General features: G+C 39.9%; 1 protein-coding gene across 8 annotated transcripts in view; it reads left to right on the forward strand.

Annotated features, from left to right (window-relative positions):
• TMEM266 (transmembrane protein 266) overlaps positions 1-22,162 on the forward strand; it is a 77,399-nt gene that overhangs the window by 30,117 nt on the left and 25,120 nt on the right. For 7 of the 8 annotated variants that reach the window (XM_082768963.1, XM_082768968.1, XM_082768966.1 and 4 more), the window contains 2 exons: positions 8,237-8,391; positions 12,963-13,036. In XM_082768963.1, coding sequence (XP_082625089.1) covers positions 8,237-8,391; positions 12,963-13,036 — 229 coding nt within the window. The remainder of the gene's footprint in view (positions 1-8,236; positions 8,392-12,962; positions 13,037-22,162) is intronic. The other variant, XM_082768969.1, reaches the window with a different exon arrangement.

Genomic DNA, 22,162 nt, shown 5'->3' on the forward strand with positions numbered 1-22,162 from the left:
ATTTATCTGAGAGATTTTCTCTTAATAAACCCAATATTAATTGGCAAGCAGGAGCAGGTGGGTGATAGCTCAGCTCTCCTTATGTGCCTGGAAACTCTCAAATGGCATCAGACCAGCTACCCCTCACACAAGAAATTGGGGATGGGGGGGAGGGGAGGGAGGGAAGAGAAAGGAAAAGTAAACAGAAAATTATGATCTGTCTTTTATTAGGCAGATCATATGTAAACTGACATCCCATGGCTTTAAAGATACTGGAATCAAAGCCTTATTTTGTGCAGTTTGATGTGGCTTTGCTCTATTGTATCAAATGCTCAGGGCAGGCAGTTTCCATCTCTCAATGTTACCAAAGGAATTATGTAGGAAGTTTGAGCTATTTCCGTCAGAAATTCAGTTTACAACTATGATCCATGCACTAAGCAACAAAGAAAGGACTGCAGATTTTATGACACAAAGTCAATCCCTGAAATACACCTGTAAGTAGTAAAAGTGTAACTATTAGGCAGGAAAAAACCTTTCTCTGGCTGGCATTGCCCTCCTCTCAGTCAGTAGCAGTGAGGTGCCTGTGGTCTCTGCACGCTGCAGTGTGGGGTAGGGGCGCTGCTGCATCTGCCTTGCTTCCTAGCTGCAGCGAGGCTGCTGTGCCCCACATTAATGCAACCGTGGTTCTGCCTTTTCAGGAAAAGCATGTGTTCTAATGAATGCCAGCAGTCCGTAATTAAAACACTTTTAATTTTATGTGACTGTAATGATTTGTGTTTACAAAGGTCTGTCTCCTCCATGCAGCAGAGCCCTGTGAATAAATAGTAGCCTGGTTCTCAGAACCGATATGAGAATGATGTTTGTTACTCATTAGTCCTGCTTACCTGCCTTGCAGATAAGTCATTTAACTGTCCTTAGATACTGCTGCTCTGTGATGCGCTCCATGATTAACTCCAAAACTGTGCCTTGGGTGCCCAGACCACCGTTCATTTCTAACATATCTGCAACAGATTAGATGCTATATGTATACCAAAAGCAGATTTTCTTTGTGTCTGTGAATTTAATGGAGAGTCTATGTCTGCACTGAGCTCAGTTTGCGTGAAAAGAGCATAATCACCCAGAAAGCTAAGGAACTTTTTCAATGTTATTAACTCTAAGTGCCACTCTTAATTTCTTTGTTGTCAAGTGTTCTGTCCTCCAAAAAAAAATACTTTCCTCTGTTTCTGCATCAATGGCCAATAAAAACAATGGAGAACAGTTTGGAAATTGTCTACATGTAGATTTTGGTATGCTCTAGCTTTTCTTCCCATATTTTCTTTAATAGCCAGTTAGGAGGTATCATTCATAATAAACTATAAAAGAATTTACAGTCAGTTGTGTGATAGACTGTATTGTTGGTGAAGTAATAAGCAGTTAGGCAGTGAGCCTGTCTCAGTAAAGATCTGTGTTGGGTTCTGGTTGGGAAGCAAGGGGAGGGAGGTACACCAATTTTCAATTACATTGTATTTGTTTTGGGTTGCAGCTCCTGAGTTTCTGTATGCTAAGCAACTTTGAAACATGAAGGTGCTTTCAAATGTGGTGTTTTACATCAACAGCTGTAAAGGTTTGGAGTTGATACAGTTAATATGATTCACTTGACATTAACATCATGCCATTGTAATTTAATCGTTTATGATGATCTGTTGATAGCTTTAGGGTTGTTCGGTCCCAGGTTTCTTTTCCTTCCCAGAAAGTGAAGGAAACAGTTGGAATAGCTGGGAAAATAAATGATGTGTGAAGGGATAGAGAGAGAAATAAGAAAGAAGGAAAACCAAAACTGACCAGAGAACACAGAGATGCACAGTTTCAAAAGTTAACACGGGAAAGATTCCTGCAAGCTTATCATTTCAAATTGGTAGAAAGCTGTCCTTGATGAATCTATTCACCCATTCTGGGAGAAAAAAACGTCTGTTCCTTTGATCTATCTTCTGTAATTGCATCCAGTGTATGCCATTATTTCTGGTTTTCATATCCACACTTTAGTTTTTATTTTGATCTCTTTGAAGGTTTTTACTTATATTTTCTGCAAGGCTTAAAGGTGTTTTAACCAACTGAACTCAAATGGATTAAGTTCCTATGTTTCCTTTGTTTTCTGTTTTTCTTGTCTTCATCTGGAAGCATGCTTAAAGTACAGTCCCTTTTCTGAAAGGTCCTGTGCACCTCATGAAGACCCTGGAGCACACCATATCGATACGTGGTGAATAATCAGGTCCAAGCTAGAGATAAGGTGCAAAGGTTTTGGATGGCAGAACCATTTCCTATAGTGAATGAGCTCCTTGTATTTACAAAAGCAGCTTCTTTAAACTTATTTTACATGCTGTAGTGCTGCTTTGTCCTCTGTGTGGTACTGTATCACTGCTGCTGCACACAGGTGCTCTGGTCCAAAATCAAGACCTGCACTGCAGCACAAAGTGAGCATTTGGTGCTACAGAGTTTGAGAGGTGCCCAGCTCTTCACTAGAGCATGCATGAAATGTTGGACTGTGTTAAAGGATGTTGAGTGATTTAGAAACTTCCTTTTCTACTACAGATCCTTTTAAGCATTTATATTTGTAAAGGTTGTTGTCTTCAATAGCTTGTTACTGTGTTTATCCTAGTACCTAAAACCTTTGACTCTGTTCCCCTAATGTCGTGCATCAGTAATGCCAATTGATAGAAGGAATGCCTATTATAAAGAAATATATCTAGCTTAGTGGTTTTCAAACTTTTCAGGGTTGTTAAATTTTTTTATTTTTTTTCCCAACAGAACTTACTTTTCCTAGGTACTTTTTGTGGATAGAAATGTAGTAGATTTAGCCCACAGACCACTGTTTGCAAAAGACTTTTGGAGAGTGGAAGTGATGTGGATTTGACTTATCTGGTTTACAACTGGGAATAATTGTCTGACTTGAAGAGGATGTGGCTTGGTGTAACAACTGAAAGATGGATGAGCAATTGGATAAGGGAGAAATGTGGAAAAGAGGACTATTAGTCTAGAAGGAGAGCTAAGTGCTGAGCAGCAGTGTAAAAACAAACCAAATGTTAGAATTTGTAAGGAAAGGAGTAGAGAGTAAAACAGTACATCATTGTGGATCTCTATAAATCCAAGCTTTGCCCACATCTTGAACGTGAGTGTGTAGTTCTGGTCCCTGTCATAAAGGACATGGTAGATAAAAAAACTGGAAAAGATTTAAAGGAAAACAGTGATCCAAGATGTAGAACTTCTGTTGGAGAAATGACTCCATAAGCTAGGGCTCTTCAGTCTGGAAAAGAGCAGATAGATGTGAGGTTTGACTGAGATTGTGGAATTGGTGACACAGACTTTAAAGTGTGACAGCCCCGCCCTCAATCCAAGTGCCAGGGTACTTTACTGGAGTAAGGCGCTTTTGAAATCAAAAAATGTGGTTGGTACTTTACCTAGGGGGCAGTAGATGTGTGGAAATACTTGTTAAAGGATCTGTGGCTTCTAATAGCTTATGTGACCGTAGAGAGAGTTTGGACAAGTCTGTGGAAAAGGAATTCAGTGAAGGTTAGTAAGTAGAGGCCTAGAAACCGCATCTGGCTCAGTAAGTCCTCCAGCTGAAAATAGTTGGATGCTGGGAGAGCTGGAACAGGAAGTATATCTATTTGCCTTGTTCTTGTTTATCTTGAGACATCTGCTCCAGGCCTCTGCTGGAGACAGGACATCAAACCTCTGTTCTGATCTCATGTGGCTGTTCTTGTGCTTCTTAAAGGTTGGTTTTAAGTCTGTTAATATTTCAGTAAAGAACTTTAGCATAAAACAAAGCCTAATAAGCAATTTTCTAATGAGAGGAGTAATCATGGGATGCCTGTGAGCAAATGGTGTCATGTATCTATGAAGAAGGCAGAAACGAGCCTAGGAGCATCAAGTAAGATACTTCAGGGAGAGCTGGGAAGCATTCATGTAATTAAACCTATTCCAGAGTATTATGTACCACTCATCTTGTCTGTATTCTCACAAGGACAGTCAGAAAAACTGAGTGTCTGTGTTACAAAAAGCACGCACTTCTTTGACTAAAGTAAATGAGGAGATGTCACTGCTGTATATAAATGCACTGTAGACAAAATGCCAGCAAGGGAAAAGAGCTAACTGTCCTAAAGTACAAGACTGGCACGAGAACAGATATGTATAAACTGGCCATGGGTGAGTTTAGGTTGAAGGCTGGAAGAATCTTTCTGGAGTTGCTCAAGGCCTCCAGCTGCTATTTGCGGCCTCCTGTGAGGCTCTGCTGTCTGTTTTGTCTCAGCCAGATTTTGTGTTGTTATTTAACCTTTCTGTGTTTCACTTACTTCCTGACCATGGCCCTTCTGCTCCTACAGATAGTGATTTGGCTCTCATCCATCCTTCTGTTTTCTAATCATATCTGTCTTGTGAGATGCAAACACTTGCTGCTGAGCCAAAAAAAAAGGCAGGGTAAGGTATAATACAGATTTGGGGGGATTTATTTCCAAGACCAGAAAATAGAAACAGTGACAGCTGTTAACAGCTTGAACAAATTGTTTGTAGTGGTTCCTTACCAAAGAAATGTGTTAAACCTTTCCCAGTTTTGCCTTATGTTCTTTTCTCCAAGCTGTTTATTAAGAAAACTAGCAGTGATGGTGACAGATTGGTTTTCCACAAAGCCATGTGTTGAAAGTATCTTTAAAAAGAATTACCCCTGGTAAAATTCCACTACAAATTTAATTTCCCGTAACAAAACTTTAGTCATCAACTGACATATTCCAATTCTAGTGCATTTATTTACTTCACCCAGGTATTGCAAGACAGGTGAATGATGCTCCTACTATGTAGACAGAGTAGCTGAGATACCTGAAGAACCTGACTGAAGTCATGCAGTAATGTTGTCCCAAGTGACATTTTACGTGTATCTTATACAGTGCCTGGCATCAACAGGCAACACAGTCAGGACACTAACAGAAGCTGTATTTGTTCTCTGAACAAAATAAGACAGTTTTTTGTTTGGTTGGTTGGTTTTTTAATATAGAAACCACATGGTTTCTCTATAATCTCTAGATAAATTTATGAGCTTTATAATTTAACTTTTATTTTTCTGGAATGTATTTGTGGCTGAATTTCTAATGTAAACTCTAAACTTAGCATAGCTCCGTAGTATTAGAGGAGAAATGGCCAGGATTTGGAATGTAAATTTAAACGTACTCTAATTCTGGTATGGATTTGTTTTCCTCAAATACCAGATTCCTTATCCTCTGGCTAGACAAACCCTTATACATCAGGAGAAAGAAATACTCTAGTAAGACAGGCTAAAGAGTTAAAGGAGATGAAAAGATCTTTATACTAGGATCCAGTGTGGTTTGTGTGTCACTAGGTTTATCTAAGATATATTTCTAGCTAGAGCACAGTTCCTTTTATTATTTATATCTCTTCTTTACAGGAGGTAAGAAGAAGAAAAAAAAAAAAACTAGGCAAGATCAGGACTCCATTATACAATTGTGTAGAAGTAACAGGAGCAATGAGCTATCCTTCCAGGACCCAGGAACAAAAAACATGCACTGCTCCTTTTTTAGAGCACGATGTAATCGTCTGTGTCAGTGGATTTAGAGGACTTGGAGGAGAACTGTGAAGAGCTTGTTTGCTAGGCAGTGATGCGAAGGTGCTAATGTCCATTCACAGGACAAGCTTTAAATAAATGTACCTTGGTGTAGTGAATTAAAATATGAAACTGGAGGTGGTTTTCTAGGGCTTAATTTTCAAACATTTTTGCATCTTTGAAATCAAATTATATATTTTGTGAGTGATATGTAGGTGTAAGCATGCAGGTGATCTGTACTTGGTCTCTTAAAATTGTTGCTTTTTCAGTCATAAGCTGATAGTTTCATTCAGAAGCTTTTTGGAATTGGTGGGATACTGCTGCTGCACAGACAGAAGAGTAACTCTGCATTCTGTAGCAGTTCTAGGAGTAACGATGAGCTTGAACAAAGATTATAATGGCTGCATGTAAGGCATGCTGAGAATCACAGGTGATTTACTCTTAGTGGTATGTTCGGTGTATTTGCAAATCCTGACTACATGGAGTTTTTAAAGGAATGTTTTTAGGCCCTCTACTGATCATTCTGAGAATAGGACAGAGGAAAAACTACCCTGCAGTGTTAAAATGCTGGCAAAACAGATCTTTTTGGAAAAGAGAAGATAAATGTAAGAAGGGAATAGAACTAAAAACTTTTCTAATTAAACAGGGCCATTCCCTCACGTTATTTTTGGAAATATGTCAGAAAACAAACAAACAAAACCCAACAAAAATACCAGCTGCAGTACAGACGGGCTCTCCTGTTTTGATGGGGAGTCAAATAAAATCCATTCAAAAATCAAGATTGCTTGAAGGCTTTATTCCAGTCTTCATTTTTCCCTTACATTTTAAAAAATACATATTTAAAATCTAGTGCATCTTGTATTTTTTAGTTCTTTATGATTGTTTTATTTTTTTTTCTGGCAATGTTTGAGAGAAAAGCAACTTTGAGTACTGCTTCAGGTTAGAACCTTAATGCAATTGAACTAAGGGCAAGTTCCAGATAGTAACACCTGCCAAATCTTCTTGGAGGTTTTGAGAGTCAATTGAGAAGGTCTTTTAAGGGTAGGTAATCAGGCAGCTCTGTGTACAAGTATTTAGCTGATACACTCAGTTCAGAGAAGCTGCTTGAAAGTGTCAAGTCTCCAAGCACTGTTTAGCATCACTACTTTCTCCCCCATTTTTAAGTGTGGCTATGTCAGGGAATGTTTTGTGATGTTTTTCTGAGTGTTTGTAACAGGAGTTGCTGTATCTAGAGCTATTTATGTGGAATTGCTCGGTATCTTGCATGCCACTGATTTCTGCACATTGACGTTTTAGTTCAGACAGCGTGGTTACCTCATTACAGCTCGCGTGCTTGCAATTATAGCTGAGCCAGTAATTCACACCAGCTCTTTATTAGTTAATGCGTGTTTACAGGGCTTTGAAATTAGTGTCAGAACTTCCAGAGCTGGGCCAGTGCAAGAACATTACAAAACACTGCGATGAGAAATGATATGATAAATACCATATCAAAGTTAAGCTATGGGAGAATTATAGGAGGAAAAAAAGGCAGCAGGATGGGCTTTATGTTTTGGACCTCATATGATTACTAATATGTTTCTGAATTTCTATGATTCCTAATACAAGTGTTTTCAAAAGAAAAAGCAGATTTTTTATTTTTATTTTTTTTTAACAACCACTTTGAAAAATGTGGCTCTGCATTAGCACAACACTGGTATGACATTTATTGTTTTATCAGCTTCCTTCCAGAGCTCTCATCCTCACAGCTGTAGTCAGCAGGAATTGTTGCAGTTTCTCTCTCTAGAACATGCAGGTTTTCTTGTGAAATTCAGCTACTGGTTTTGGTTGAAGCTGCTGATTCCTAAGTTCTGACAGCCTTGCTGTATCCCATGGGGATATACTGCCAGCAACTAAGGGAAGTGCGAACCAGGAATGAGAGAAGATTTCTGCAAAGGTTAAATGGTTCTAGCAGTTGGGAATTGCAGTGAATGATCTGCACTCTTAATTGGGCAGTGGTTATTAACTGGTAGTAAAACCAACTATCATAGTTTTTGCTACAGATCTAAGCTGGTTCTCATACTAGAACAGGGATAAAGACGCAAGACAATAAAATTCAATGCCCAGAAAGCTCTTATGAAGCTTTATTACCCTCTAACCAAATAGCAGAGTCCTGCTATGTCTTGATAGCCACAGGTAAATGATTGCAGCATGTATGTCAATATAAAAGTGCATGAAAAATAGTGAGGCAGGAAGAGAAGCATGTATGATAATTAAGGTTGCATTACTCAGTGCCTTGGAAGGCTCTTGAGCACTGATATGCTCAGGAGGGTTGGAGAACCTCATTGAAGTTGAGACGTGATCCCCAGAGTGAAGTGTTGGCCATTACAGATGTGATTAGCCATGCTTATTAAATCAGATGGTGCAGTTGACAGATGTAACCAGGATTTATCAGTGTACCAATTTGGAAAATAGCCCAACCTTAGTAAATAAACAAACAAAAGTGCATTTAGCAAAGTCTATATACAATATTGATGAGTGTATCCATAACAGCAGAAGTTGTCATTTTGAGTCCACTGCTCATTAGCGCTCTTTCTTTTTCACTTCTTCTTCTTTTCTTTTCCTTTCTTTTCCTTTTTTTCCTGTTTCTTTTTTTTTTTTTTTTTTTTTTTCCTCTTAATTTTCTTTCCTTAGATCTAACTGGCTAAAACCGTGCTGTGGGAGACGAGCAGCTGTGTGGCAGGTATTTTTGCTCAGTGCAAGTCTCAACAGTTTCCTGGTAGCCTGTGTAGTGTTGGTGGTGATTCTTCTGACTCTGGAACTCCTAATAGATATAAAGCTTCTCCAGTGTGAGTAGGAGGATTATTATTAATTTTTTTTTAATTTTAATGAAATAAAGGCTTAACTTGCTGGGAGGTTTTTAAAGGGTGGGGAAGTTGGTGGGGATTTTTTTTTCCTACCATGTAAATGATTAGTAGGCTAGGAGAGAACTGTGTTTGTGGAACCCTGGTATAGTGAAGTCAGCCCCTCCCCTATTTTGCTGACCAAATTCAGTATAGGACACATTTTCAGAGGATACAAGCAGAGAGTACATGCAGATATCTGCACATATGTCATTAGTACGTGAAAAGGTCTGTCCTTCAGGACAGCCACATTCTGTATGCAAAGAAGAAGGTCATCAGTGTATCGTTAATCTCCCTGCTACTTGTCACATGTATGTGGATAGATACGATGAACTTGCTAGGGTACTTGATGCCATCATATTATTAACTTAATATACTGAGGTGGGTAGGAATTGCAATTACAGTTTTCTATTTTGTGAACAGAAATGATGTAGATTGGCATTCTACTCTGCTAATATACAGTGAGTCAAATAATAGCTTCAATGGAGCTTTGCTATATATGAATTCTCTGAACTCACTCTACACAGGTTCCACAGTGCTATTTTTCATGCTGTTGTTTTGCTTCCCGATTCATCTTTTTTTTTTCTTTTACTGCTGTTTTCCTCCATTCATTTCTTTCTTTCTTTTTTTTTTTTTTTTTTTTTTTTTTTTTTTTTTTTTTTTTTTTTTTTTTTTTTTTTTGCTTTTAAAATACAAACCTGATACGAACACAAATACCAGCTACATTTTTCCCACCACTAATTGTTACAAAGCAGCCTGCCCTACCGTCTCAAATATGTCGAAATGGTAATTATGGGGTTCAGACAATCCTATAAATGCAAGAATACACAACATGAAAGAGTCACAGTCTGGTGTCTTATATGGCAACTTTGAACTGAGCAAGTGAATGTTGAAGTCCTTTTATTTTCATGATTTTTGTGTTGATATTAGTGAAATTAGATTTCACTGTAAAAATTTAGGTATTACAGTTGTAATAAGATTAGTTTAAGGGACTTTATTGTTAACTGCAAACATTTTTTATTAGGCCTATAAGATAAATCAATGATTAAGCTGCCTTTCCACAACATTGTCCAAACTTTCCCCCAGTCCTCTTACAACCCTGTCTGTCCGTACTACACACAGTGTTATGAGCATGGCCACTCCACTCCAGTTGTTATTTTCTGAGTCTCTGGCAGCTTACCATTTTAGATGAGGAAGCCAAAAATTTGGACAAATCTGTAGCTTCTAAAAAAGTCAGGAATGCTAATGATGGGTGTAAGTCCTTAAAAATTGAATGAAGAACTGTATTAAGCCACCACATCTTTCTGTTCATGTATAGAGTTGTCACTTCCTGCAGAGCCAAAGAGTTTAAAAGCTGTTTCTGTTGATTTATCTCAGACTTTTAACAGAGTTTTGGAGACTTTCCTCTGGAAGCACCTGCTTTCTTAGCCATTCATTTTGCTTTAGAGAAGGCTGTATTTTAGGGGTCATTTCTCCTCTTTTTACCTGGTGCATGTGATACTCTTAAAAGCTTGCCAGCTTACACCTTGTGCTTGGCCTAGAGTTGCTTGGAGAAGCCAGGTGAGTTCATTGTGCAGAGGCTGCCCCTGCCCTGTATGGATTTTCTCAGTACCTGAGAGTGTGTAGCTCTGTGCTGCTACTTGGCATTTTAGCTAATACATAACCCATCATGCTTCTTGCCTTCACTAAGCTGAACTCTTTCTGTTTTGTTTTAAATCAGATAAGGGTTGTCTAGGTGGGGCTAACAGAAGTATTGCAGTTGTGTCACGAGGAATGTACATCACTTACGTTAAACTTTTAATAAGCTGTTAGGACATAATTACATTTTTCAAACATACTATTCTAGTTTATAACGATTCCTTATTCTATATGAAATTGAGCAGTGCATTAGGATACGTTAGGGCACATCACTGCCAATTTTGTTTGTAGTAACTGCTGTTCCACATTGTAGATGGTAATTAATTACTGTCTCCTCTTTTTTTTAATGAGGGATTTTAATGGGTTTTGGGTTGTATGTTTAAAACTATTGCATGAGAAGTCAGGTTTCTTTGACTGTGACATTTTGAGAGCATCATTTTCCTCTCATACTTTTAGTGCAGTCCTTGGTTGCACCATGCACTTCTCTCAAGCAAAATGTGAAATAAAGCACAACTCCTTGGCTTTAATGACAGCTCGTAGAGGGGTTAAAAAAAAAAAAAAAAAAAAAGGTACAAGTAAAACAAACATAGAATGCTGTTCCGGATAAAAGTAGCAGCTGCTGACTAGCTTAGGTGTTTTGCCTCGACCTGAATCCCAGTGAGGTATCCAAGCCACCACAGAGCAGGGATGGGCACCTCTTGCAGAAAAGCCTTCTCCCTTTTTGCAGCCTTTCATTACATTCTTGAAGGGCAGTTTTATGGAAGAGGCAAATGTCCAGTCAGTGTATGGGCTAGTGATTCAGCTCTTGAGCAAACCTTCTGGTTTGGGAGACTTTTTCACATTTACTGTTTACTGGCAATTTGATTGCACACTGTCTGGCAGTGGGCCCAGCATTCTCCTCCAATTAGTGCAGCATCAGAAACTGATTTTCTTTCAAGAATCGTGTCTGCTGTATCTTTTTCTGTCCACTAAGGGGCAGCTGGAGCCTTATATGTCAATAGACAACTGTTTGAAAAATAGCTTACAGATGGTTTCCATTTCTTATTCTTTATGCCACCCTATAAAGACAGTGTCATGGGAAAGGTAAATATATTATATTTTTCCCTGTTGTTTCATCTGTAAGTAGTTCCTCTGCAGCAAACCCTCTCACATCAAGCCCCAGAGGAGCCTCAGTTTTGAGAGCTCCAACAGCAGCCCCTAGCAATGTTTTTCTTTGTATCCTGATTTCTTCCTCCATTCTTTCCTGCCCTTTCTCATTTTGATGAGTTTTAATTTTAAAACAAGATGCTTGATTTAATGCATGGCATACATGTTCCTTGGGACTTGGTTAATTCTGCCGCAGAGTTGCATCTCTGTGTGCAGAGTCATCAATTGCCTTCAACTTTTCTGATAAACCGTAGTTCTTTGAAACTGCAGGACCACACATCAGTCTGCTCAAGGGAGGGTAGACTCACAAATACCCTGAAGTAAAGTGAGGTTTTTCTATTCATTGCCTTAATCGAAACTTGATAGTGTGTGACCTCCAGAGTAAGAGTTGCCAGTAGTGCAGATACTGGACCCTTTCTGCTTTTTGCTTTTTGTCATTAATGAATTTCAGTTGAACTTCCTTGAGAAATCTTCCACATTTCAAGACATGCACCTAATCCCACAAAGACAATCCTTACCATAGAGCTTCTTAGGTAGTCTTACAGCAAACAAGCAAAGTAAGTTGAATGAAATGAAAGCACAATTTAATGCCAGTGAGTGCCCATCCAAGGCTTTGGTACACTCTCAGTTCATGCTTTTAGTGAGTTCAGGCTAGTGTTCCTCCAGTCAGGTCCTGAAAGGACTTTTTTTCAGTTGTTCCACTCTGATAGTGAAATAACTACATCATAGTGTGCATGAGGAAGACCTATATGGAAAGTCTGTGCGCAGTATCCAGCGTTCTCTAAGTTTCCCCTTTAGTTTACTCTTTACAGACTTTGTTTCATGGAGGAGTTTGAAATGAATTGAACAGAAGTGATTTTAATATTTCCTATCTTTCTGAAAAAGATTGTGGAAAAGAAGTTGTATTTTTTAACCAGTTATCTTACCTCAAGTTTTATTTCATTTGCTGTAGCTTTCTCAAGTGCTTGTATACCAACCTACTTACAGACAAAGCTGCCCCTTTGACAGCCACATTTCCTGAAATACACTCTACAAAAGTAATCACATTTTTATGTTGTACAAGTTAGAATCACTGCTATTTCACAAACTCTAAAAATAATACATTGAGATTCGATCTTCATAACAATTAACAATGACATTCATTCTTTCTGTTGCTGAACTTGCTGCCATATCTGGACAGCTGTGTGAAAGTCCACATAGCTTGGTTATTTATTTAGGTGAAAAGGTTTTTAAAGCCCAGTTTGAGCAGTAGTTTTTAATCACTTGTTCCAGACAATTATTGTTCTTCTGAGCTGAATTGTCAAAGACTGCATATAAGGAATGATGTGGGAATAATGGACCATTGCTTCCTTGCAGAATTCTAACTGAATTTTTAGGTACGTGGGATTTAGTCACACATCTCATTGTAAAGCAGTGTGTGGAGCAAGAGCACGCAGCAGTGACAGATTGTCAAAGGCCTAACGTGTACGTCATTGCTTACTGGTAATCTGATGTGTACAAGATCCAAGGCAATATTGCTGTGGCTGCTGACATGCTGGCCTGAATTAGGGTGAGCAGCTGATGGGGCTGGAGTTCTGTGTTCCATTACATCCCATTCCCTTTCTGGCACTTCCATTACGAACTTTAAGAAAGAAAGCTTGACCCACATGTAAGTTGTAGCAGTACTAATGATACTAAACATAAGTTGCATTCTGCTCCTATAATGATGCCTCATTGTACTGTGTTAATTGCAGTTTCAAGTGCTTCACAGTTTGCAGGAGTAATTCACTGGATCAGCCTAGTCATCCTGTCTGTTTTCTTTTCAGAGGTATGTATAATCAAAGACCTTCGTGCACAGAACTGCAAAGTATTTTTATGATGTCACTGGAATTAGCAAGCATTTAACATGGTTTAGATTGTGAATAAAGGTAGTGCAGTGCACTACAAAAAAAAAAAAAGAAAAACAAAGGGAAAAAAATATTGCTGCTGCACTTAGCAAACTAAAAGATCTTGTTTGTAGTAGTGCTGTTTGTCAGTTGCCTAGAATTGGCTAGGGAACATGGAAGATACTGCCTTATAAATTAAAATTGAACAATTACAATTGATAATCACCTCTGAATCACCACAGACACAGGATAGACCTATTTCAGACATTTCTTCTCACAGAAATCTTATCAGTGTCACTGGGAATAAAGAATTAATTTGAGGTGAAAGATCTGCAGATTTATTTTGCAAAAAGGTCTGCTTTAAGAATGGAATTCTCTCGATTTATGGAGCCAGTTTAGATGCTCTAGGTTGCTGCATGTAAACACAGTGAGAGAATGAAACAAATGGTGAATTTCTTTGCAAATATTTCTATGAATGTGCTTTCAGAAATTGGAAAAAGCTGTAGTAGTGATATAATGAGTGACAAAATTGGGATTACCTATTACAGTTTTCAACTTTATTCCAAAAAGAAGTAATTGATACCAAGACATTTAGACTACACCTGAAATATCTCAAAGTATTCATTAAGGTTATTTTTCCAGGTCATAAGGTGTTACTTGTCACCAAAAAAAAGAAAAGTTTTTGTTTGTTACATCATACCAACTTGTATGTTGGAAGACAACCTGGACTTACATATTTTAAGATATTTTTTCTAATTCATAGGATTAAATATTGTCGTCCAAAATGAAGACGCATTGACTTCACTCTTTGAAGACACATGTAACTTTCACATTGACGTGAAAGTTACAAAGAAATTCAGACAAACAGGGAGCTGTGATATCTGCAAATTATTCGGTAGTTCATTGTGTTGAATCGATGCTCACCATACTATATCACTGATTATTTTTGTGGTTCTATTATGCCTTTATTTACATATATCATTTTGTATTTCTACTCATGACAGGGGCTTTCTAGCTAGTGTTGCCACTGCCAGTGGGAACTTTCAGAAAGCATTCCTTGAAAACAGGCAGGGGTCTCAAGACTGCTTTACATCCTAGTCTCCTGGTGCAGCAGTTATACAAATGGATACAGCTCATTTTTGTTCTCCCTATCCTTTGACAGTGATTGTGGGTTGTAGGATACATGTAAACTGCCTGGAAAAGAATCTCTAAACCATTCAACAGTTTTGCAGAATCTGCTTTGTGTACTGCATATCCTAATACTTGAATGCTTAGGTTTGATAGGTGGAGTCCATTCCCTGTAAAGAAATACTTGCCCCTCTCTCTGAGAAGCTTTCTTTTGCTCCAGTGGGGATTAGCACCCTGGACCTGTAGTCCTGAGCTTTCCAATAGGATCAGCCTGTAACTCTGCTGCTGGCAGCATGGCTGCACAAACACGCACCTGATCTTCATCGCTGCCTGGAGCTTGTTTCATAGCAGCTTCTCCTGTGGTCCTCGATTTCCTTCTACTGGGCATAACCTTGAGTTGTGTTTTTTCCCCAAAACCTGATGCAGCTCCTTGTATCCTAGCAGCTCCTTGAAGTGTCTTGTTCCTGTACCCCTTCCATAGTCTGGTTCGCATGCAGGCAGTTTTTGTTAGGTTGCTCGTGGCAGTGCAGACAGGCCAGTTCTCACCTGTCTCAAGGCAGACATTAATAGTTCTGGTTCTACTCAGAGTACCTGCGTGAGTGGACGAACTGTGTCAGAAATGCTTTGCAGGAAAACAGTAACAGAAAAGATTAGCACAGCCAAAGCTGATTGCCTGACTCACCATCCTCATTGTGCATTTGTCTTGGATATTTTCCTCCTTTCTACATTAGATATTTCAAATTAATTTTCCTTCTCTGCTTGCAGTCCTAATTTTTTATAAATCTCTTTCTGTCTTTCAAAGTATCTTCTTTATCTTCCTCCACTTATTTGATTATGGGTTGAATTTCCATCAATGAAAGCCAAGGCCACAAGGCAGCCATGTAATGAGTGCAAAGGAGGTTAGACGTTTGGATAATGGTTCATTAAGTGAATTTTTAGCAGCTCAGAGTCCTAGACCATGTTATAGCAATAGAGGTGGATCTGCAGCATATCTGGATATGCTTCAAAGACCACAGACCTGGAACAGAAGGAAGGTGTACCATTGCTACTGGGATTGCTGGGGATGGTCTTGTGCCAGGGCGGTTTAATGAACAACAGCACAAAAAACAGTGTATAATCTTTTCTTATCCAAATCAAAAATGTTGATTTTTCAAGGGGTTATAAAATACTGTAAAAACTCCATATCACGGAAATGCTTTTTTTTTTTTTTTTTCATTGATCTTTATTTTATTTACTCTTCTGGCGCCTTCAGAGGCTTTCTTGCCCTCTGATTCTCAAAACCATGAGTCAGCTGTCTTTTTGAGTTATTTGTTGAGAAAACTGTATGTTACAGTGAGACTTTGCAGTCTGTGACTGTTGATGTCAGGATGAGTTTCCAGATTTGAGCAGGCTTAATTGGTTTGCTTGGATATAACAGGCAACTGCTGAGGATTGATTAGTCTTTCAGCCGGTGCTTTTCTCCCCAAACCAAGGACTGAGAGACGCTAGTGTTCACAAAGGGCTGTTTCCATAGCAAGCACCATGTCCCAGCCTTGGATGTTTATTGGTTTTTCTGTAGTTTTGTTCCCATTAGTTGTAAAGGTGGATACATAATTCTTCAGAGAGGCTTCAGCTCAGATGTGGAGAAGAAATAATAGAAACTTGTAAAAGACTTACTAAAATCCAGAAAACTTTGAGCAGAAAATCTGAATGTTTTAGAAAAATGTGACTGATTAAAAGCTGGTGCTGTAAAGACACTGCAAGCACTTTCGGTCCCATCGTGGTGGAGTTAAACAGGCACTGGCTTTCTGCTTGGTTAAAATGAAGGGACAGACATGCCAGCAACTAGCAACTGCCAGCAGGACATCTGCCAACCAAATTAAGTAGCTACACTCCCAGCATTTTCCATCTCTCTCTCTATTTCTGTTATAGCCATAAGCCTTAAAGGAATTTATTACACTCCGTCAATTTTATATTTTCTTTCTGTCACTGTCTGTGACTTTCCAATGTTAAAATAGCCTTATTCAAGTGAATTGCACATCAGCTCTTTTTGCTTTTTTCCAAGTATTTTGAAGAGGATTTACTAGTGGTGATGACTGTATATGTTTGTCTCTTTACATACATCACTACAATTTGTCTGTGCACCAAATGTTACCCAGATGTTAAGACAGAAGAGAAGAAAAAGACACTGGGGGAGAAACCCCAGTACCAACAGCAAAGCAAGGCTGGGGTTACACCCTGTCAAGAGGGCAAATTCAGTCTTGGTTGGCTGAGAAAAGGATGATGGGGAATGTCACAGTGCTTTGGTAAGTGGCTTGGAGTATGCTTGTATTTTAACAGCCTTATCACATTGCCACTGATATCTGATTCTGTAGCTGCTCAGTTGTGTTTTTCCACTAAGATTGTTGAGACCATTTGCGTGCAAGAATCGAGTTCTTTGATATTAGTTGTTTGTGTTGCCCTGTATGTGCTTCTGTCAGCCAAGCACTCAGGCATTCTGCTAGCTTTCAGCACTCAAATGTTTCCATGGGAGAAACCAAGTCTTCGTGTGTGCTTAAAGTTAGGCAATCACTGAATCACAACTTTTTTCCTGTAGCAGGGTACAAGAAACAAGTTCTGGAATGGAGTAGAGTAAGTCTGGAGTCCTAGTTGATAAAGGATTTGTTTCATTGGCTATGGCTCATGAGTGCATATTAGATTCTGTCAGATAAGCAGAAAGATAATAATCTTCTATTAATTCTGTAATGTTTCCATAAGCTGGAAGAATGTTTGTTTCTGAATATTTGCTTTCATTCTGTGTACACGAGTTTTCTCATGGTGCACAAATACGCTGCATTGCTGGCTGTGCAGGTTTTGATTCTTCAGGTGGTTGATGAGGGGGGATCTAGGATGAAAGATATGGATTTTCGATGCTAACATAATTTATAAAGGTAAATTGAAGGTTACTTCTCTGTTAGTGTGTAAAAATTAAATATTTAATATCTTGTGGAATGTATTTTCTAGGCTCTTACTTTTCTTGCTTTATAAATGAGTAGTTACCAGGTTTCGTAGAGGTCTAGGGACCTTGCTTGACACCTTCTCTTGACACCAAGAATATACCACACACACACATACATATATACAGGGTGTGCTCTATCAGCACTTCATCTGGGCTTTCATCTCCTGATAGCCACAGGCCAGCACCTTCTGCACTGCACTACAGAGGTAAGAACTAACATGAGCGTCCTCATGCCTAGAGGGAACCTCTGGTTGCTTAAGACAATTTTCTGTCCAATCTGTACTTACCTTCTGGTGGCATACTGTGGCTCTAGTAAGCCATTTCCATTCCTGTAAAGCTCTTTCAAATCACTCCAGAGCTTTCAGTTTAAAAATTGTTCTTTTTCTCCTTATTTTAAGAGCAGCAGCTATTGCAGGACTACAGTTAACTTCAGTGTTTGTGCAAAGGTGCATTTTGAGAGTCCATGATACCACAGGAGAGAATTAGTGGTAGACGACGACAAAGATGTACTACGTTTGTGGCTGTTCGTGTCACCAGGCTTTTTCCATTAATTATTCCTAAGTGACCACGTGTGCTGATAGAGCCACAGCAGTGACAGGGAACAGTAAGTGGGGAGTGTTTTGTGCTGTGCGATACATGAAGGGAGGGCAGTAGTTATCCTTTTCATTTTGGAGCCTTGCTTTGAAGAGAATCCATGTGAGGAGGATGCCTGTGCACTGGAAGCAGAAGGATGTGTCATTTAAAGGTGCTAACGTGTTCCGCCATGCTCTGCGGGCAGGGGAGCAGCACAACCCAGAACAACTAATGCAGTGCCTCAGGTCAGGCACACCAGAAGGTGACAAAAGAAGCTTGTTTTGTCTATGAGCTAAGGCCTCTGTGGAGAGACCTGAGCCAGAGAGATTATAAATCACAGGCTGGGTACAAGGTGTACTTTCTGAGAAAGATTTCAATAAACATTTGGATTTATGAGATATATCCTAAAGACAGATGCTTAATCTTACAGTTTCTGCATAAGGCAGAAGTAAACACCCTCTGTAATACATAGAGAGTTTTGTGGCAGTGGAAGGAGGGAAGCACTCGACTGAAGACCCTTTCTGCTCCACTCCATCTCTTGTGCAATCCTCCTGTGCAATAATTAATCCTCATCTAGGAATGCAGAGCTGTGAAGGAAATCTGGTGGGCCAGCCTCGCCTGCTGCGCTGCCTCCTTTTTGATTTCTTTACACCATGGATGAATTTAGCACAGCAAGTCACTCAGTGGTAAATAGTATATTAATGGTGCAAGCAATGACGTATTTAAAATTACCAAATGTACAGTGCAGTCAGCTGACAAATGTGGCTAAGTCACGCAGGGTGTGGGGATTCACACAGCTGGCTCAGCAGAGGACTTGGCCGAGCTTCCCTAGAAAATTGGACAGCAAACCTGCAGCATCACACAGTTCTGCACAACCTGCGCTGCAGGCAGGCCGTGTTGTGCAAGCAGCTGTGCATAACCAAGGGATAAAGTCAACTTGGAAATTACGTTTCTTTCTAAAGAATCATTTAAGGTTTTATTTTTATCTGGCTTTACTCTGACTAAAACAAGTTAACAGAAGTGTTCAGTCCCTTACTTTTATTAGTACACTGGGCAGACTTCTATGTAATAATTTAGCTTTCCTCAGAAAGCAAAAATGTATTTCTGATACTACTGAAATACATACACACAAACACACACATATATATGGACAGATGGAAGTTAAGTACTTTCTAATTGAAAGTTCTTAGGTCAAGAAATGTTAAAACATTTTTTTTCTTTTTTTAACTGTTTCAAGGCAGTGGCCTTTAGCAGAAATATACTCACACTGATATCTAATGTTTGCATTCAGACATCTGTGACCAAAAAGCAGAATGCGTGTAGTGTACTGCAAAACTGTGTGTGTGCATCTGCTCCAGTGCTGAAAAATGCCCCCACACCAGGGAAAACAGCAGCTCTTCTCCATTTCTCCTGATTTCTTGTAGATTTTTATGTCAGTTCTGCAAATGGTAAGAGTCACACCTAACATGTCTGTTTCATCTGTGATGAATGCTCAAGTTGGAATTCCTTTTCAATTCATTTGTGCTTTTCAGTTTGGTCCATATACAGTGCTTAGGAAGTTTGTTGGAGTATTTATTTCTGTCTGTTTTTTTCAGATTCTGCTAGGTTCTGTACAGAGAAACCACACAGACAAATGCTATGGGTGTTTGTCTGAAAGCTGTTTCTGACAGTTTAGGAAAAATACTAAAGTGCTGTTTATAAGTAACACTGGTGCTCTCATTTCAGTCAAAGTATTTATCGTTTTGAACACTCAGGGAAATTTGCCTTGAGAAGCCCAAATGTGTTTGGTTCAGACTCTGCTGGGTAAGAGCAGTGACAGCTGAGGTGGGTGTGATCCCATACTTTGTGCCAACACAGGGAGGGCAGAGAAAGCTAAGCCTGCTTTGGTGGTGCCAGTAGTAAGGACTGGCAAGGGGACCATGAGCATACCACGGCTGTGTATCAGGCTGCACAGTATGTGTGAGATGCACTCGCCCACGGCACTTTCCTGGGACTCCAGCTCCCTGAGGGCACCAAGGCAAAGCTGTCTTACGCGTTTTTTTGCAGCAGCAGTTGTGAGGTGCTGTGTTTGGTTATGAGCAAGCGACAAGCTGGTGGATAATGCCAGCATGTGGCTTTAAGGCCTTCCATATAGAAGAAATGCCTTTACAGCTTAGCGCTCACTTGTGCCTGGAGTTTGCCCTGAAGTTAGTGGCTTTCTGAGAGGGAGCTGGGTTCATCCTGCCCTCGCGCTCTCCCCTCCTACAGCTCGCTTGTTCTGTGTGTGAGCAGAGATGATCATCAAGGCGTTTCTTGTGAGGGGGGTGCCTGTCACCTAGAGGTAGCACCCAGAAGCATTACTGCAATAAATGTCTGCCAGAAAGACTTCCCGACAGTGCTGACTTGTGCTGATTCACACAAGCAGCCTGAAAATGAAAATATTTGTGCTAGCTTCCAGCCCTTGGAATGGCTCAGGCCCACGAATCTGACGGTAGTGCAGTCTTACTTAAACACTGCAGTGAGAATTAAAAAGGCAGAAATGACTTTTTTTTTTTAATGTTCTCTCAACAGTTCAGTGTTAAATCATCTTTGGGGGTGTGAGGCAGTATATCTATTTTCTTTGTGCAGGTATGCCCTGTCATTGCAACAAAAAGATCGCTGGACAGCTGCACACCTGTCCAGAGGAAGGTTTTCACCATCAGCTACTGTAAAGATGTGAAGCGTGTAGCCATCCTGTAGTTGTTCACTGATATAACACTTCATAAGCCTGCCTTGGCATAGAAGAAAATGACCTGGATTCTTCCCTGCTGTCAACAGGGTTGCTGAAAAGGTAGCACCCCATACTGTAAGGAAGGCACTGCTTTTCCTCATGCGTTGGCTGCCAGCTGTGGACACAGGTTAACTTACACAACTGGATGTGTGTGCTCACGGGTCCCTTGTACTTAGCGTTTTGTACAGCTTCTCCCTGGGGACTGGGGGAGCTGCTTACAGGGGAGCTGGGGTGCTTCTGTCTGAAAGGGCCTGAGCTGAGACTGCAGAAGTGCTGCAGTTGTACAGCAGTGTGTGCACTTACACCTTGTGCTTGCATCACGTCTCATCACGCCAGCAAAATGAGATTTGAGGGGCTGCTGCTGCTGGGCGTCTCTTCTTTGCCATCTAAACCACTGTGCATACAGGTTCCTGAGGAGATTGCTGCGGGTAACCTTATTCCTGCATTGCGTTTGTGAAGGGCTTTGGAAGTAAAATGTTCTTTTAGGAGCAGAGACCAGCAGCGTTAGCAGTTCTTGGTGTCTACATAAAGTCTTACCATTTTTTGTAGAGGGAAGAGAGCACTGCATTTGCTCTTCTGACTAGTGACTCCTTTTCTCAGCTGGACTTGGCCAGTGCTTCACGTGTACCATTCCTGAGCGAGCACTGGCCAGTTCACTTTCCTGCTCACTTAGGAGTGTTTATATGAGACTGGATTTGAGGCAACAGATCTCCCATAGCAGTGTCTCCCTCTGCAAAACAGGTTAAGGTTTGGAGTGCCAAGACAGAGCTCTGCACAGTCATCCTGGGCCAAATGAGGCAGTTGGACTCGTGGGGTTTGACAGAAGCATGCACAGGAGCAGTACCCTCCTGAAAAACCCAGGGCTGTTCTGCAGCTTGGTAGTGCTGCTATGTTTGGCACAAATTCCGAGCTGGTTGGGATTTAATATGGCTGTATTTTTAATGAAGAGGAGTTATGGATATTCATTGCATAGTCACTTAGCTTCTTTGGCACAGTTCTTGGCATGGTGACCCCTCACACAGCGGCCTGCCGCGTTCCCTGTCGGTTGTGCTGTGCCTTAATGCAGAAGGGATTTTGTCTTCTCTGAGAGTTGTGGAGCTCCAGTTGTGTCTGTCAAGATCTGAGCTGATGTTGCAGTGGGCAGAAAACATCAAACAGTTTTGCTTTTATGTGAATTCAATCCCAATCATCAGATTGTTGTTTTTTTTTTTTTTTTCTTTAATGGTGTATCCTAAAAGCCGGATTTTAAAAGAAGGGGAACAATGCCATTGGATTGTTAATAGGAATTCACCATTGGTTCATTCTCTTTTCCATCTTTATTGTTCTTTTCTAGTTACTGATGCATCTTACAGCTCTTTTGCTTAAAGAGGAGTATCATAGAAATATTTTTCTCCCTTATCCTATGACTTTCTGGAACTTCATAATAAGGCAACAGCTCTGAACTCCCGAATAGTACAGAGAGGTTCAAATGTTCACATCCAGAAGAGTACAGAGAGGGGGCCCAAGTGTGAATCTTTTAAAGGCTTCTTTCTTTTCTTTTTTTTTTTTTTTTTGGCAGTAATCTGAATCATAACTAAAAAACTCTAAAATGGAAATTTTTGGAGGATGGAAGGACTGATGAACATTTGAACTTGGAACTTA

This window comes from Aythya marila, assembly GCF_965140915.1.
Source record: "Aythya marila genome assembly, chromosome: 11".
NCBI classification, from domain to species: Eukaryota; Metazoa; Chordata; class Aves; order Anseriformes; family Anatidae; genus Aythya; species Aythya marila.